Source organism: Lichtheimia ornata (genome assembly GCF_029851405.1).
Source record: "Lichtheimia ornata isolate CBS 291.66 chromosome Unknown scaffold00071, whole genome shotgun sequence".
NCBI classification, from domain to species: domain Eukaryota; kingdom Fungi; phylum Mucoromycota; class Mucoromycetes; order Mucorales; family Lichtheimiaceae; genus Lichtheimia; species Lichtheimia ornata.
This window is the reverse complement of record NW_026695391.1, coordinates 129008-146244: the sequence shown is the minus strand read 5'-3', so window position 1 is coordinate 146244 and position 17237 is coordinate 129008. Positions and strand designations below refer to the sequence as shown.

General features: G+C 44.2%; 4 protein-coding genes across 4 annotated transcripts; 1 reads left to right on the top strand and 3 right to left on the bottom strand.

Moving 5' to 3' along the window:
• Positions 1 to 1011: 1011 nt before the first annotated feature.
• On the top strand, positions 1012 to 2485 carry O0I10_010529 (uncharacterized protein; the record flags this gene model as incomplete). Its single annotated transcript, XM_058490508.1, has 2 exons — positions 1012 to 1146; positions 1217 to 2485. 2 exons carry the CDS (start codon positions 1012 to 1014, stop codon positions 2483 to 2485), a joined length of 1404 nt encoding a protein of 467 aa, XP_058338762.1.
• A 312-nt stretch (positions 2486 to 2797) lies between these two features.
• O0I10_010528 (uncharacterized protein) lies at positions 2798 to 8672 on the bottom strand (the record flags this gene model as incomplete). The annotated part of the gene is made up of 21 exons (XM_058490507.1): positions 2798 to 3022; positions 3086 to 3154; positions 3219 to 3362; positions 3420 to 3483; positions 3547 to 3842; positions 3911 to 3943; positions 4010 to 4419; positions 4479 to 6264; positions 6316 to 6381; positions 6456 to 6640; positions 6700 to 6763; positions 6817 to 6980; positions 7048 to 7180; positions 7240 to 7297; positions 7355 to 7438; positions 7507 to 7616; positions 7680 to 7934; positions 8007 to 8126; positions 8239 to 8362; positions 8440 to 8492; positions 8571 to 8672. 21 exons carry the CDS (start codon positions 8670 to 8672, stop codon positions 2798 to 2800), a joined length of 4545 nt encoding a protein of 1514 aa, XP_058338761.1.
• Positions 8673 to 9089: 417 nt separating this feature from the next.
• Positions 9090 to 10212, bottom strand: O0I10_010527 (uncharacterized protein; the record flags this gene model as incomplete). The annotated part of the gene is made up of 2 exons (XM_058490506.1): positions 9090 to 10138; positions 10194 to 10212. 2 exons carry the CDS (start codon positions 10210 to 10212, stop codon positions 9090 to 9092), a joined length of 1068 nt encoding a protein of 355 aa, XP_058338760.1.
• An 864-nt stretch (positions 10213 to 11076) lies between these two features.
• O0I10_010526 (multi drug resistance-associated protein (MRP)) lies at positions 11077 to 16956 on the bottom strand (the record flags this gene model as incomplete). The annotated part of the gene is made up of 21 exons (XM_058490505.1): positions 11077 to 11301; positions 11366 to 11434; positions 11499 to 11642; positions 11699 to 11762; positions 11820 to 12115; positions 12182 to 12214; positions 12285 to 12694; positions 12753 to 14577; positions 14629 to 14694; positions 14751 to 14935; positions 14995 to 15058; positions 15123 to 15286; positions 15354 to 15486; positions 15547 to 15604; positions 15666 to 15749; positions 15804 to 15913; positions 15974 to 16228; positions 16301 to 16420; positions 16560 to 16674; positions 16756 to 16808; positions 16867 to 16956. The coding sequence occupies 21 exons, from the start codon at positions 16954 to 16956 to the stop codon at positions 11077 to 11079; spliced, it is 4563 nt and encodes a 1520-aa protein (XP_058338759.1).
• Positions 16957 to 17237: the final 281 nt, after the last annotated feature.

The window sequence follows — 17237 nt, the reverse complement described above, 5'->3', positions numbered from 1 at the left end:
TTTTGTGTATGAACCAGATACAACAATGTATGATGGCTCAATTGCTGTTCAATATTACACGCCGCATCACTCCATAACAACGATATTCGTAACAACAACGACATGACAATGGATCACAACTACGCACGTTGATCGCTATTATCTATAATCGGTTGCCTTGGAAACCAACAGCAGCTATTTTAGAGTCGTCAAAGATGATGATACGCCAATGAAAGGGAATGGATTACCTGCTGGTACACAAGATTGCTCTAATAGTATGGATATCCACACCTTTATTTGTTACGTACCCCTGGTTTGTGTTTTTCATTGACTCATTTTTCTTTCGGACACGGTGGAGGAGGATGTATTCCTTATCCAGCGATCTCGAACCAATCATGCTCACACCGCCATCCAATTTTCAGCTCTCTCTTGGCAGCCCACTACTCGCCATGTGCAAATTGTATATCATTTAAAGTTGTGTTTATGTATGAGAGAGGCATGCCATCTGTATTACAGCTATTGGAAATGTATATGCACACATTCCCTTTTCTTTTTACGTAAAGGGCGTGGTCCAAGCACACTTGTAGCTTTATGCATTCCACTTCCCTACATCTCCCCCCCACCAGGGTCCCTGTTTCAGCTGGGATTGACTCATTAGAAAACAGCTGCAGTGTCCGCGGAATACAAGTAGTGTATCGGGTGGGGTAGCTGATTTGCTTGATAATACAAAAATGCTGATAGTAATGAATACGATGAGCTATGAGTGGATCTATGGAAAGCATGCCATTTTTGATTTCCCAGTATGGCCAAATATGTCTTCCGAGGATTATTGAATATGCAGATGCGATGGCAAGCTGTCAATGAAAGTTTTTGAGATGATCACCTTGAACAAGGTCATGATTGGTCAATGAGACTGATAATGAAAAATGTTCAAGCCACCATCAGCAACGTATTTCAGCGGTGAACAATTTCGTCCATCTTGATCTGCAACTCAACTCTTTTCCCCACACACCACCACCTACACATACAGCCATGGCCGCTAAGCCCGTCGATCCCTGGAACACTTGCCTTAACACTACTCTTGAGGAGGAAGACAAGGAAGTCTTTGCCATTGTCGAGAACGAAAAGTTGCGTCAATGGTCTGGTTTGGAGCTTATTGCTTCTGAGGTATGAGGAAGGGAAAAAAGGATATGATACGGGAATATGCAAGTGCCAAATAACTAATGTGTCGTTATAGAACTTCACCTCTCAAGCTGTTATTGAAGCCAACGGTACTCCTTTGACCAACAAGTACTCTGAAGGTCTTCCTGGTGCCCGTTACTATGGTGGCAACGAATTCATTGACGAGTTGGAAAACTTGTGCCGCAAGCGTGCTCTTGATGCTTTTGGCTTGAACCCTGAACAATGGGGTGTCAACGTTCAACCCTACTCTGGTAGCACTGCCAACTTTGCTGCTCTCACTGCTCTCATTCAACCCCAGGATCGTTTGATGGGTTTGGATCTTCCCTCTGGTGGTCACTTGACTCATGGTTACCAAACCAACAAGAAGAAGATCTCTTCTTCTTCCATCTACTTCCAATCCATGCCTTATCAAGTTGATCCTGCCACTGGTTACATTGACTACAAGCGTCTTGAGGAAAATGCAGCCTTGTATCGTCCCAAGCTTTTGATTTGTGGTGCTTCAGCATACCCCCGTGAGTGGGATTATGCTACCATGCGCCGCATTGCCGACCAACACGGTGCTTATCTCATGTGTGATATGGCTCACATTTCTGGTTTGATTGCTGGCAAGGAAGCTATTTCGCCTTTCGACTTTTGTGATGTTGTCACTACTACCACTCACAAGACTCTTCGTGGTCCTCGTGCTGGTCTTATCTTCTTCCGCCGCGACAAGGGTGATGATCTTGAAAATCGTGTGAACCAAGCTGTCTTCCCTTCGTGCCAAGGTGGTCCTCACAACAACACCATTGCCGCTATTGCTGTTGCTCTTAAGCAAGCTGCTTCTCCCGAATTCCAACAATACGCCAAGCAAGTCCGTGCCAATGCCAGCAAGCTTGCTGATGCTCTTGTCGGCTATGGCTACAAGCTCGCATCGGGTGGTACCGAAAACCACTTGATCTTGTGGGATCTTAAGCCACAAAAGTTGACTGGTTCCAAGGTTGAACGTATTTGCGACATGGTCCACATTACCATCAACAAGAACTCTATTGCTGGTGACAAGTCAGCTGTCACCCCTGGTGGTGTTCGTCTTGGTACCAACGCTCTTACTTCGCGTTCCATGAAGGAGGAGGATATGGTCAAGGTTGCTGAGTTCCTTCATCGTACCGTTCAAATCGCCACCAAGGTTCAAGAACAAGCTGGCTCCAAGCTCATGAAGGACTTTGTGGCTCATTGTGATGGTAATGAGGAAATTGCTCAACTCAAGAAGGAGGTTGTCGAATTCGCTCGTTCCTACCCCATGCCTGGCTTCGATGCTACCAAGATCAAGTCCACTGTCACCATCTAAATACTCGACACCAACATCTTTCCTAATTCACTAGATCCCTGTTTTGCACGTTCATAACCATATTCCTATTTCCTCCACTCCCACCCCCCATGTTGCATTCCACACGTGCTACGTTCAACACGCTCTCAACTCATTTGTATAAAGTTTTTTCAACACAATTTTTTGTATAAACGTTTTCCGTAAAGAAGGCTTTTCTTTTATCCCCCACACACTAATATGCATGTTTGTACTACAAATCATTGTAAGCGGAATGCGGCTGCATGATCGTGAGAAGTTTATATACATCATAATGCATGAACAAAACAAATAACTCTACTCGGCAAGTCCAGCTTCATGAGCCATCGAGTAAAAGATGGAATCCTTGTTGTCAATCAGATGCTGAGGAGTATCAAACTCGGCAATGTGACCCTTATCAAGCACCAAAATACGGTCTGAATCCATAACAGTGTTGATGCGATGAGCAATCGTCAAAATGGTGCAATCAGCAAATTCTCGGCGAATCGTTTCTTGGATAATAGCATCCGTTTCCACATCAATCTATAATAAAGTTCTCGTATCAATGATCACATTCCATGAATGCCATCTTCGTTGGGTACTTACAGCAGCAGTGGCTTCATCCAAGATGAGGATAGTTGATCGACGAAGCAAAGCACGAGCAAGACAAATAAGCTGATGACAAAGGAGACCCCATTAGTTGTTATATACATGATGTGGATGATAACCCAATACTTACTTGTCGTTGTCCAACCGAGAAATTGTCACCACCTTCCAACACCTCGCCATTGAGTTTGCCATCCATCTTGGATACGTGTTCTTTCAAATGTGCCAATTCCAAAGCTTGCCAAAGATCAGCGTCGGTCGCAGTACCGTATGGATCCTAGTATTCAACTCTATCAGCCTTTTTCCTTGTAGCACACATACAACCAACGCATACCAGGTTCTCACGAACTGAGCCAGCAAAGAGCATTGGATCTTGAGGAATGATGGTAAGGCGAGATCTATATGATGATTCGAGTGAGCAATAGACGCTTTCCCAACAACATCGGTACTCATTTTCTTACCTGAGATCCAACAAACGCAAGTTGGCAATGTCTTCGCCATCAATGGTAATATTGCCTTCCACAGCTTCAATGATACGGAATAAGCTCAAGCTCATGGAACTCTTGCCAGCACCTGTGCGACCAACAATGCCAATCTTTTCCTTGGGCGATACGTTCATTGACATGTCGCTCAAAACGAGATCCAATCCAGGACGATAACGTGTGCCATAACCATGGAATTCAATTGCACCTTTTTCGGGCCATGCAGCATCCACCGTATTCTTGGAGTCGTATTTCTCGCTTGGAAGATCAATGTACTATGGATGCAGCGTGGGTAATCATTAGCTCACACGTCCCTCGGCAAAATCAATTCTCACAATCTCACCTCTTTCACACGCTCAAGAGCCACAATGTTGGTCTAAACAAGGTTGAGTATGTGAGTTGAACGAAAGCAACCGATAAGGATATATGGCACACAATTTACCTCGATATCACAATAAGTGCGGATCAACCAATTCAAGCCTTGGGTCACAGTCAATGCATATGACACACTCAAGCCAACCATACCAGCATCTATGTAGGATGATCCATAGAGTACACCAAGTACAGCAAAGATGGCAGCACAAAAGATGACGATGGAGCCCATAAATTCGAGTCGCACAGCAAGCCAACGGTTGCATGAAATGGATGGGAAATACGCACGTTGGTTGTTATCCAAGCGAGTCTCATTCTCAAAGATGAAGCGACGTTGTTGTTCATATGCACGGATTGTTGATACACCAGCAATGGTTTCTTGGAAATGGGAATACATGGGACTCTTGCCAGCAGAATCCAGACGTTTCAATTCACGTGATGTTGCAAGATAGTAACGCTGAATGTAAAAATAGAGGAAGCCTATAATAGGGTGCGTATGTAAGCATAAATGAACACGTAAGTAACAAGAGTAAACGTACCAAGAGGGATGATCGTTGTAAGGAAAAGTGGTGTTGTCACTGCAATGACACAAATAGTGGCAGCGACTGAAAAGATGATTCGAATGTATGCTTGAAATACACGAGGCAACGTTGCATCCACAGTGTATTGGTCTTGGCTGAATCGATTGAGTACACGGCCGAGGGGTGTGGTATCAAAGAACGACATGGGTGAGTAGATGACACCATTAAGCATATTGGTGTGTAGTGTACGTGCCGAGCGAATAGCACAATGGATCCATAATATCAAAGATTGCACCACACTAAAGATCATGGATGACCAACCGATAGCTGCATAAACACCAAGATAGAACCATACATGGTGGTTGGTCTGTTCACGTTGGTTGCTGCTGCTCCATTGTTCAAGCCATACATTGGTGCCTACTTGAGCAGCTTGGGTGAGCATTTGGAAGCCGATCACCATGGCAACACCAGTAGCTGAGCACGCCTTGATATATTCCTTGTACACTTGCTTGCTAACACCACCTTTGGCCAACTCCTCAACGGTTATCAAACGATCTTTTCCATCACTTTGGGTTTTCTTTGGTTGGTTGCTGAGTGGCGCCAATGATGCACGGCGTAGCGTTTCGATACTCATATCACTGCTTATACTGTTAAGATGCTCGCGTCGGTGGGTGTATTCAAGTTCTTCATCCAAAGCCGCTTCCTCAATAGTTTCATCAGTCTCATTGTCGCTGTTGCTGTTGCTGGCACTGCGTTGATTGCTGAATTCGGTAATCAAAGCATAAAACTCGGAGCGCTGATCCATCAATTCATCGAATGGTCCATTCAGGATAATCCTGCCTTCACGTAACATCACCACGTTGTCAACCTTGTGTAGGTATGCAATGCCATGGGTCACCAAAACACGAGCCTTGTTCTTCAAGATACCATCGGGACCAATCACATGCTCAAAAATATGCTTGCCAACATGGGCATCCACAGCGCTGAGAGGATCATCCAAGAGATAAATATCGGCACGAGCGTAAATGGCACGGGCAAGTGAAACACGAGCCTTTTGACCACCTGACAAGTTGATACCACGTTCACCAATTTCGGTTTGATCACCAGCTGAAAGAATAGCGATATCACTCTTAAGAGAGCAAGCCTCAAGTACACGTTCATAGAATGCGGGATCCCATCGATGACCAAAGACGATATTGTCACGCAATGTTGCATTCATCACCCATGGTTGTTGTGGAACATAGGCAACAGATCCACGCAATGTCGCGTTGCCACCTTGCTTCACCAGATCACCAAGAAGCGAGCTAATAAGGGATGACTTGCCAGCACCAACACGGCCCACAACAGCAGTAACTTCACCCTTCTTGACTTGGAGGTTGATATCTTCCAACACGGGTTCTCGATGCGTGACAGACCACTTGAAAGTGCCATTATCAACTTCGATCAAAGGAACCTTGGGGGACCAGTTGGGCAGTGTACGATAATCCACACGAGTCACGGCATTAGGATCCAATTCTTCAGAACACAGGTATTTCTCAATACGAGTAAGCGATACGGATGCTTCAACGACAAATGAAATGACCAAAGGCAAGGCCACCAATGGGAATTGAAGCAAGTTGAAGAGAGAAATAGCAACAAAGGCCACCTCGCTTGTCAAAGGTGATCCAGCAGTTGTTACAAAGACCGCAAATGTTGTCAGTGTCACAAGGAAAGGCACCGAGGACATTGTGAAGTTTTGGCCTGCTGACAACACGCCAATCTTTTTGAGAGTCGCCAATTCCAAATCATTTCTGATGAAGGAAATCTATCATAATTGATATGAGTAACATCCTGTATAGACTTTTCACCGATATACCTTTTTCATGAATGCATTCTCCCAGGCATATAGCTTGATGACCTTGATACCATTCAACGTTTCATTCTAACAACAAGAGGGAGGATGTCGATTAGGATACCTGAGGTTGTTTTTCCACAAGGGATCTCTTCCTAATTTACCATCAACTTGACTCTTGCATCTTTGTTCTTCATTTGTTGCTTTTGGAGCTTCATCATTCTGCTTGCAAGGTATCCATTGAGCGGTATAGCAAGAATAAGGATGGCCACACCCGACCAAATGCTTGGACCCATAGTTTTCCACAACAAGACCAAAGCCAGAAAGATTTGGAATGGACTACCCCAAGCTATACATAGAAGATTAGTATCTTAGTTATTTCGTCGAGACTGTGAAAGAAAAGCATACCGATATGGATATAGCCACACACGTCCATTAATCTTTGTGCATCGACGCTCATATGGTTTGCGATCTATTTGGGAGCTATCATTAGCAATTGTATGCAACTTTGTCCATACAACTTACCTCGCCAACAGTAGATTGCTGACGGCTGGCATTGCTTAAAACCAAAGTCTTGCGATAGATGGCAGTGACAAGGGCAGCTCGAACTTGCATACCAGCTGTATAGCAAAGCTGAAAATACTGCTGCTGGAAGAGCATCTGGACAACAGCGGCAACAAACATTCCGACTAAAGAAAGGGGAAAACGAATAAGAAAAGAGCATCATTCATACGATGGTATAATGTATGGACTCACTGGCAATGATAACACCACGGTAGGCAGGCACACTTTCATCATCGGAAGTACCATATTGTGCGACCCAAATAATCAATTCGCTCAAAAGCACAGGCTGGGTGAATTGGGTAATGTCATATATGACTTTTAAGATCTAGTGATACAACAAGGTGAGTAAATGTTATCATCCTTTTGGTTCAAAAGTCAACTCACAGCAGCAAAGAGCATGGGGGCACCAACAAGTTTGACGAGCACTCGAAGCAAGGAAGGTCTATACAAATTAGAAAATTTAGTCATGTGTTGGTCACATGGTCTTCTCAGGGCTTACTTTGCTGATCTCTTCATTTCAGCCTCCCAAGCTTTCTGAAAAATTTCTCCAACCATGGCAGCTTGATCTTCCTTTTTGAGATCCCTAGATACATAAATGGTGCATATAAGGTATAGCTCCTCAAATCATTAAAACAAGAGATAGATACATACCAAAGATCTTCCATAACCAATGGCTTCTGATAACCAAGGCGCATCAAAGGTGTCATCCATGAAAACGCGAGACGACCGAAAATGTTTGTGTTTGGCTCTGGGCATTCGTGCTACGTAGTATATCCAGTTACTCACTTGTACCCATCATGCGGTAACATGTTCCTTCAACTTACCTCATTCTCCTCAAGCATAACGTACTGGCTCTTTGGACGGGGCACGTTCTCAAGCACAAACATGATAGCACCAAGCGAAGCGGAAGCAGCAAATAAAATGAATCGAGTTGGATCATGTTCATGCTCATACATCATAAGCAGTGTGCGTAACTTGATGACATTGGCAAAGAGGGCAAACAACCAATAGAACAACAAGACAGCGGATGCAATGCGATTGCGGGTGTACTCGAGATGATGCATACCGGTAGCAAATAGCTATTGATCCAAATCCATATGCGGTTAAACACCGTATTCACCCATTTTCCTTATCCATTCAGTATTACTTACCAACATAAAGACGTTGACACCTTGAGCCAGCACTTGAGCACTTCGGATCCAGTCATCATCAGCCATAACTTGCATCACCAAGCTTGCAGTCGAGATTAACAACAAGAGGATCAAGGTTGCCTATAGTACGCGTTGCCAGTTAGTGATCCATCACCTCCACAAAGTCGACCTTAAAATGATCGGGCCGATCGGTTACCGAATCCCGGCATCACGATAAGGATGTCATACTTGCCATCTTTACGAAATATAGCCAGTTGCGCGTCATGTCAGCGGGAAAAGAATCACGCTTGCCAAGGATATAGAGTCGAATGACACCAGCGAACAGCAGGAAGATGGATGGCGCCAACATCACCACGCTACAAAACTGATATGTGAGCTATTCATAGTACGACGACAAAGGGAGCGAAGCCTCCACCCAAAAGCAATCACGTACGAGTCTTCGAAGCATGGCGTGAAATCAGGCTCTCGTAATGCCGAGAAAGGTCCCTAATGCAATGCAGCCAATGAACCAATCAACATGAGCCCCAAGTGTACCGCGATCTTGCAACCGTTCACTTTACTTACCCAGCCCTCTGCGTCATGGCACATGTCAGCCCATGGGGTTGCATCTCTTGAAGTATCCGCCGGCGCTGAAAGGACCCATTGGTTTGTTTCCTGTAGGGCCATGTTGTGCGCGTTGAGTGAAAGAAAGAGAAGGAGGGATGGTAATAAATAATTTCGAGAGAGAGCTTGCCATTAAAAGACATCTCGGCGCACGAACCGCATCATTGTCAGTCTTTGTGCTTCCCCCGCTACAAGCCCAGACGTGGCTGTGTTACCATGTTGCATGTTGCACAACTTGACTACTACACCGCTACACCGCCTCCTTGTACATTGTTCACGTCGACATTTGTAGTATCTTCATTGTATATTGCCAAGAAAGATCATGTCACAATGGTTGTGTGGATGACACGAATAAATTTTGCGTTGTCATGAAAATTTCTTTATTACAACAAGTGATACAATATATAGTAATGGTATGATGTGGCAGGAGGATGTAGTAGTAGTATACGGATGGGTATACGATTAGAAGAGTTATCGATATTAAACATGCTTTCCAAAATTTGTACGCAAGCTATCACCCGTAGAGTAACGTTTAAACATACCCCGAGCATGGCCTTGTTGCAAAATGTTGGCCCAGCTTAACCTTCCAACGCGATTCTTTTTCAACTCCTTGATAAATGCGATTTCATCTTCCAGAGTAGTAGTAGTAGTTGATGGTGATGAGTGATGAGGTTTGTGTTTGGTCTTTGGAGGAGGAGGATCAAGTGATGAATCGGAATCGGTTTCCTCCAAAACAAGTCTTCTCTTCACCTTTGCATTGTATTGTATTCCACGGCTGAGGATTCGCGATGCACGTCGTGTTTCAGGTACACGGTCTACTTCATCTTTGGCTTCTTGGAGTATCCTTTCATTGATTGTGCAAATGGTTTCCACCTGCGAGAGATGATCATCCTGGTATATACGTGTTTCACTGGATCCTTCTTTTGCAATCTGATATGATAGCTTGATTATGCTGTTGCTTGGATGTGAATGCTCATAAAGTCCCGATCGCTGCTCAGAGAAAAACAATGATAATGCATACAATGGGTCGTCTGGAAGATCTTCGGAATCACAGGGTCGATTGGATACAAGATAGCATTCCTTCGCCCATGAAACGCAAGGAAAAGACATCACTTGTGGCATATCAGGCACCGGATTAAACTTGGCAAACAATGTCTTTGGTACCACCTTGTCCACAACGAAGATCAAGGCAATAGGCAAAGGCGAATCCTCATAGGTAGATGATATCGAAAGAGAGTACATGATCAAACGTCGCATGAAGGCTTCATTCACGGTCCTTTGCACCTCGATAAGGATAGGTGGGAGAGACTTCCGCTGAGCCACAGAAGGTAAGTACAATACATCGCAACACGTTCCATTCCGCAGTTGATTGAGAGCCGTAGTGTAGGTGCCATCAGGTACACATAGCAACGACTTTGCGATAACGTCGATGATACGCTGATCGTTAAGAACTCGTTTGCTCACGATGTCTTGCCCAGGTAGGTAGTTGACCGGCAATCGGAATGTTAGAAGATCACTGTCGTCGAACTCTGGGGATATGGAAGTTAAAAAAAAGAAAGGAATGGGCTGTTTCTAAGTCTTTACCCTCATTTTGTATTGCCATGGCAACGAGAGAACAGCTGAATCCGCGTATGATCCGTGTAATCCGTGTAATCCGCCAAATCCGCCAAATCCGTGCAATCCGCCAAATCCACCAAATCCGCCAAATCCGTGTAATCCGTTATGTCTCAATTTTCCCATAGTTATACATACCCCAAAGGGTTCATCAAGAAACACAGTGTAAAGCAATGAAGTACGCTACATAGATGGATGATGCATTAGTGCCCTCATTTTGGGGATCACATAATAAAGACTATCCTTGAGACTTGCCAAAGGTCATTGATAATGATATGCATACAAGTAAAGGAAGGAAGGGCGTATGATAGTCTTGGTGCAAAGAGCCTTGTTTATATATGAGTGGGTGGGGAATTGTTGTCATGAGTTATCAAAGTGATAAAGTGGTCAAGCATCTTGGAATACCGAGTCGAAGTGATGGAAAATCACAGCTGATGAACCCATCTGCCACTTGAAAGACGATTTTTTGTAGGTGACATAAGTATGTCCTCATAAGCGATGTCTGATTCTTTCAAGAAAGAACAATGGGCACGACCAAAATTAGATCAATCCATCATAATCCCCTTTTTTGGGTTATAAAAGCACATATCCATCACAAAGAGGACTTGTCAGGTCGTTCTTTATACTTTAGTAGAGTGATTTGCGCTGTACATAACAAGCAGCAGTGATCCATCTAGTACTCACAACACCATGCCCACATCTATCTATGGCAAGAGCCATCAACACTCATTCACAACATGTCACATCAGGAATAATACATTGATTGTGGTGTATACACAATGTTGCATGAAAATAGATTTACAAAAACAAATAAACAAATATATCTCTCCTATGCATGATCTTGCTATGCTTTCTATTCTACAAGACCAGCCTCGTGGGCCATCGAATAAAAGATGGAATTCTGATCCTCGACAAGACGCTGTGGTGAATCAAACTCGGCAATGTGACCCTTATCAAGCACCAAAATACGGTCTGAATCCATGACAGTGTTGATACGATGAGCAATCGTCAAAATGGTACAATCAGCAAATTCTCGGCGAATCGTTTCTTGGATAATAGCATCCGTTTCCACATCAATCTGTAATAAAGCTCTCGTATCAATGATCACATTCCATGAACGCCATTCTTTGTTGGGTACTTACAGCAGCAGTGGCCTCATCCAAGATAAGAATATTCGATCGACGAAGTAATGCACGAGCAAGACAAATGAGCTGAGGAAAAAAAAGAAGCCATTAGTTGTCATATACATGACGTGGATGATAATCCAATACTTACTTGACGTTGTCCAACCGAGAAGTTGTCACCACCTTCCAACACGACAGCATTGAGTTTGCCATCCATCTTAGACACGTGTTCCTTCAAATGTGCCAATTCCAAAGCTTGCCAAAGAGCAGCATCACTTGCCGTGCCAAATGGATCCTAATGATCACACCAAGTAAGTATCACACTTAGCAATACATATATACTAGACATACCAAGTTCTCGCGTACGGAGCCTGCAAAGAGTACGGGGTCTTGAGGAATAATAGTAAGACGAGACCTATCATTAAAGAGTGTGAGCACCACTTGTATTCTCCATTTTACTCCATCCCCTTACCGAAGATCGAAAAGACGCAACGAAGCAATATCTACACCATCAATGGTGATGTTGCCTTCCGCAGCTTCAATGATACGGAACAAACTCAAGCTCATGGAACTCTTGCCAGCACCTGTACGACCAACAATACCAATCTTTTCCTTGGGCGATACATTCATTGACAAATCACGCAAAGCAAGATCCAATCCAGGTCGATAACGAGCACCATAATCATGGAATTCAATCTCACCCTTTTCAGGCCATGCAGCATCAACATTTCGCACAGACTCGTACTTTTCGGTGGGAAGATCGATATACTACAACAAAGAAAGTCTTGTATGAGTATACTCAGCCACGTCTCGCTTAGCCACGCTAATCCTTACCTCCTTCACACGTTCAAGGGAGACAATGTTGGTCTATAAATAATATACATGGGCGTGTAAGCTTATCCATTGGATTTGTAAGCAGCTGTAATAAAAGTCTTACCTCGATTTCACAGTACGATCGAATCACCCAGTTCAATGCTTGTGTGACACTAAGTGCATACGAGACACTCAAGCCAACGAGACCAGCATCCAAATAGGAAGAGCCATAAAGTACACCGAGTACAGCAAAGATGGCAGCTCCAAAGATGATGATAGAGCCCATAAACTCGAGTCGGACGGCAAGCCAACGGTTGCATGAAATGGATGGGAAATAGGCGCGTTGGTTATCATCCAAACGAGTTTCATTCTCAAAGACAAAGCGACGTTGTTGCTCATAGGCACGAATGGTTGAGACACCAGCAATGGTTTCTTGGAAGTGCGAGTAAATTGGACTCTTGCCCACCGAGTCGAGACGTCTTAATTCGCGAGATGTGGCGAGGTAGTAGCGTTGAATGTACAAGTAGATGAAACCTATGAATCAAGTAAGCAAATATTAGCATGTGGTTATCTACGTACATAAAGAACATACCAAGAGGAATGATCACTGTCAAGAAGAAAGGCGTGGAAAAGGCGATGACACAAATGGTGGCAATAACCGAGAAGAGCACTCTAAAGTAAGATTGGAATGCACGTGGCAAAACTTCATCCACTGTGTGTTGATCCTTGCTGAAACGGTTGAGAATACGACCAAGTGGTGTAGTATCAAAGAACGACATGGGCGAATGGATTACAGTGTTGAGCATGTTGGAATGAAGAATACGTGCAGAGCGAATGGCACAAAGTACCCATAATGCCAAAGTTTGTCCCACAGTAAAGATAGCCGAGGACCAACCAATGGCTGCATAAATGCCAAGGTACAACCAAACATTGTTGTTGGCTTGATCACGTTGATTGTTGCTGCTCCAGTGCTTGAGCCAGACGTTGGTACCAACTTGAGCGGCTTGTGCAAGAATTTGGAAACCGAGTACCATCACAACACCAGCGAATGAGCATGATTTCATATATTCCTTATAGACCTGGTTGCTGACGCTACCCTTGGCAGTCTCCTCAACAGTCATCAAGCGGTCTTTGCCATCGCTTTGCACCTTTCGAGCTTGCTTGCTAAGGGATGCCATCGATGCACGGCGTAAAGTTTTGACGCTAAGTTCGCTGCTAGTGCTGCTAAGACGTTCACGACGAGCATATTCCTGTTCCCGATTGAAGGTAGCTTCCTCCTCACATTGACCAGCTGGGGTAGCAAGTGATTCCTCAGCCAATGCATCAAAGGTTTCTTCAGTGTCGTCATCGCTGTTGCTGGCACTGCGTTGATTGCTGAATTCGGTAATCAATGCATAAAGCTCGGAGCGCTGATTCATCAATTCATCGAAGGGTCCATTCAAGATAACCTTGCCTTCACGTAACATCACCACGTTGTCAACCTTGTGTAAGTATGCAATGCCATGGGTCACCAAAACACGAGCCTTGTTCCTCAAGAGACCATCAGGACCAATCACATGCTCAAAGATATGCTTGCCAACATGGGCATCCACAGCGCTGAGAGGATCATCCAAGAGATAAATATCGGCACGAGCGTAAATGGCACGAGCAAGTGAAACACGAGCCTTTTGACCACCTGACAAGTTGATACCACGTTCACCAATTTCGGTTTGATCACCAGCTGAGAGAATAGCGATATCACTCTTAAGAGAGCATGCCTCAAGTACACGATCATAAAATTCGGGATCCCATCGATGACCAAAGACAATATTGTCACGCAATGTTGCATTCATCACCCATGGTTGTTGTGGCACATAGGCAACAGATCCCCGCAATGTCACGTTACCATTTTGCTTGACCATGTCACCGAGAAGCGAGCTGATAAGGGATGACTTGCCAGCACCAACACGGCCCACAACAGCAGTAACTTCGCCCTTCTTGACTTCGAGGTTGATATCATCCAATACGGGTTCACGATCATTGTCAGACCACTTGAAAGTGCCATTGTCAATTTCAACCAAAGGAACCTTGGGAGACCAATTGCGCAATGTACGATAATCCACCCGAGTCACGGCATTAGGATCCAATTCTTCCGAGCACAAGTAACCTTCGATACGGTAGAGCGATACGGATGCTTCAATCATGGAGGTGATAACGTTGGGGAAAACGGACAATGGGAATTGGAGTAAGGTGAACAAAGAAATGGCGACAAAAGCGATTTCACTGGTCAATGGCGTATCAGTCGTTGCGATAAAGACAGCAAATGTTGTCAGTGACACAAAGAATGGAATCGAGGACCAAGTGAAATTTTGGCTGGCTGTCAATACACCGATCTTTTTGAGTGTTGCCAATTCCAAGTCATTTCTGATGAAAGAGATCTATTACCATGAGTTAGCAAATTGATCACGTAGAACCTTTTCTTATCCTACCTTCTCCATAAAAGGATTCTCCCAAGCATACAACTTGATGACCTTGATACCATTGAGAATCTCATTCTAATAATAAAAGTGAATATGGATACGTTTCACGATAGCGTCATCCAAAGACCTACCATAAGCTTCACTCTTGCATCCTTGTTACCCATTTGTCGCTTTTGGAGCGTACGCATCTTCTTTGCGAGATATGTATTGAGAGGTACAGCAAGAACAAGGATGGCCACACCAGCCCAAATACTGGGACCCATAGTTCTCCATAGCAAGATCAAGGCGATCACAATCTGGAAGGGACCACTCCAAGCTATATATGTAAGGTTAGCTATAGGTTGATCGCCCTACGCTTCGTCATGAAAGACTTACCAATATGGAAATAGGTGCAGAGATCCATCAATCGTTGTGCGTCAACGCTCATGTGATTCACGATCTTTTTTATAGAAGATTAGCCTTACGTGTTGGTTGTATCTCATCCATCCATTTTCAATACTTACCTCACCAACAGTGGATTGCTGGCGACTACCATTACTCAAAACCAATGTCTTGCGATAGATGGCTGTAACAAGAGCTGCACGAAGACGCATACCAGTAGTAAAGCATCGATGGAAGTATTGGTGAAGAACCATTGTTTGGATGACTGCAGTAAAGAACATGCCAACTATAAAGAAATAATGGACGTAAGAAAGCATGCCCATGCCCCTTGAAGTTAAAAGAAAGCAACTCACGTGCAATAAGCACACCACGGTATGCAGGTACACCTTGGCCATCCGATTCGCTATATTGGGCCACCCACGTGATCAATGCGCTCAACAGCATAGGCTGGGTAAATTGGAGGATGTCTTGAAGACCTTTGAAGAACTAGTAATCGCCATGATAAGCACCACTGATTTTCAAGATATAAGAATGAAATAGACTTACAGCAGCAAAGAGGAATGGGCCACCAACAGTCTTGATGAGAACTCGAAGCAATGATGGGCTAATGAGATTTGATGATTAGTGTCATGATGGCATTCATGCGCTTAATGTGCTGGACATACTTTTTGGTCTTTTTCGCTTCACGATCCCATGCCTTCTGAAAGATATCACCAATGACAGCAGATTGATCATCCTCCTTCAAGTTCCTGGTACCCCATGGTATAAGTAAATAGTTGATTGAATCATCCAAGAATACATACCAAAGGTCATCCATGATCAGTGGCTTTTGGTAACCAAGGCGCATCAAAGGTGTCATCCATGAAAACGTGAGACGGCCGAAAATGTTTGTGTTTGGTTCTGGGCACTCGTGCTACGTATCATCAGTTATTCACTTACTCGTTCTTATTAGATTCCTTTTCTCCTTGCTTACCTCATCCTCCTCAAGCATAACGTATTGGCTCTTTGGACGATGCACATTCTCGAGCACAAACATGATAGCACCAAGGGTGGCGGATACAGCAAACAAGATAAACTGCGTGGGATCAACCTCAAGCTGATGCATCATAAGCAATGTGCGTAACTTGATGGCATTGGCAAAGAGGACAAACAACCAATAGAACAACAAGACGGCTGATGCAATGCGATTGCGGGTGTACTCGAGATGATGCATACCGGTAGCAAATAACTGTTGCACAGCAGTGTGATTAGACTCCGCTTTTTCTTTGATCATGAACATGCGCCCCCTCCTCACACTTACCAGAATAAACACGTTGAAACCTTGAGCCAATACTTGTGCATTTTGAATCCAATCCTCATCGTCCATAGCACGTACCACCAAGCTTGCAGTGGATGTAAATAGTAAGAGAATCAAGGTTGCCTATTAGAAATCGCATTGTTCTTTAGTGATCGGCTATCCTTGCACTCCGCATGATCTTTTGACGGGTTGGCTTCCGAGGACACCACCACCACCACCACCACCAGAAGATAAGGATGTGTAAAATACTTGCCATTTTAACAAAATAAAGCCAATTGCGTGTCATATCGGTAGGGAATGAATCGCGTTTAGCGAGGATCCATAGTCTTGCAGCTCCAGCGATCAGCAAAAAGGCGGATGGTGCCAACATAATCACCCTAGGAAATTATAAAAGCGTCAGCTATATCCATCATCACGTATAAAAAAAGACACAATAGCATCATCCCACAATAACATACGAGTCTTCAAAGCATGGTGTAAAGTCTGGTTCACGTAATGGCGAGAAAGGACCCTAGAGTAGGTCAAGTGAGTAAGGCTTACTAATACAACCCATGGTGGTCTTCATTTACCCAGCCTTCCGCGTCATGACACATGCCAGTCCATGGAGGTATGTCTTCCGGCACCGACAGGACCAATTGGCCTGAATTATGCAGTGCCATTATGTAAATGTCGAGTTGACGTGTGGTGTGTGTAAAAGAAGAAAATACAAAGAGGGAAAAAACTGCTCCTCCAAGAAACGCTTTAAAGCTTGCCCCGTTTCGGTCCGTATCTACCACCACTCCGCTCATTGCCACTGTCGCCACATTCGTGTACTACCAAGCCTCTTCCCACTTTGGATAATGTACGCGCGTTGCATTCATCTTGATCTCCCTCTACCGCAGTATATACAAAGCTGGTAATCCAATGGATTTGTCAGCAAACGGTTCCCCTCATTTCTTAT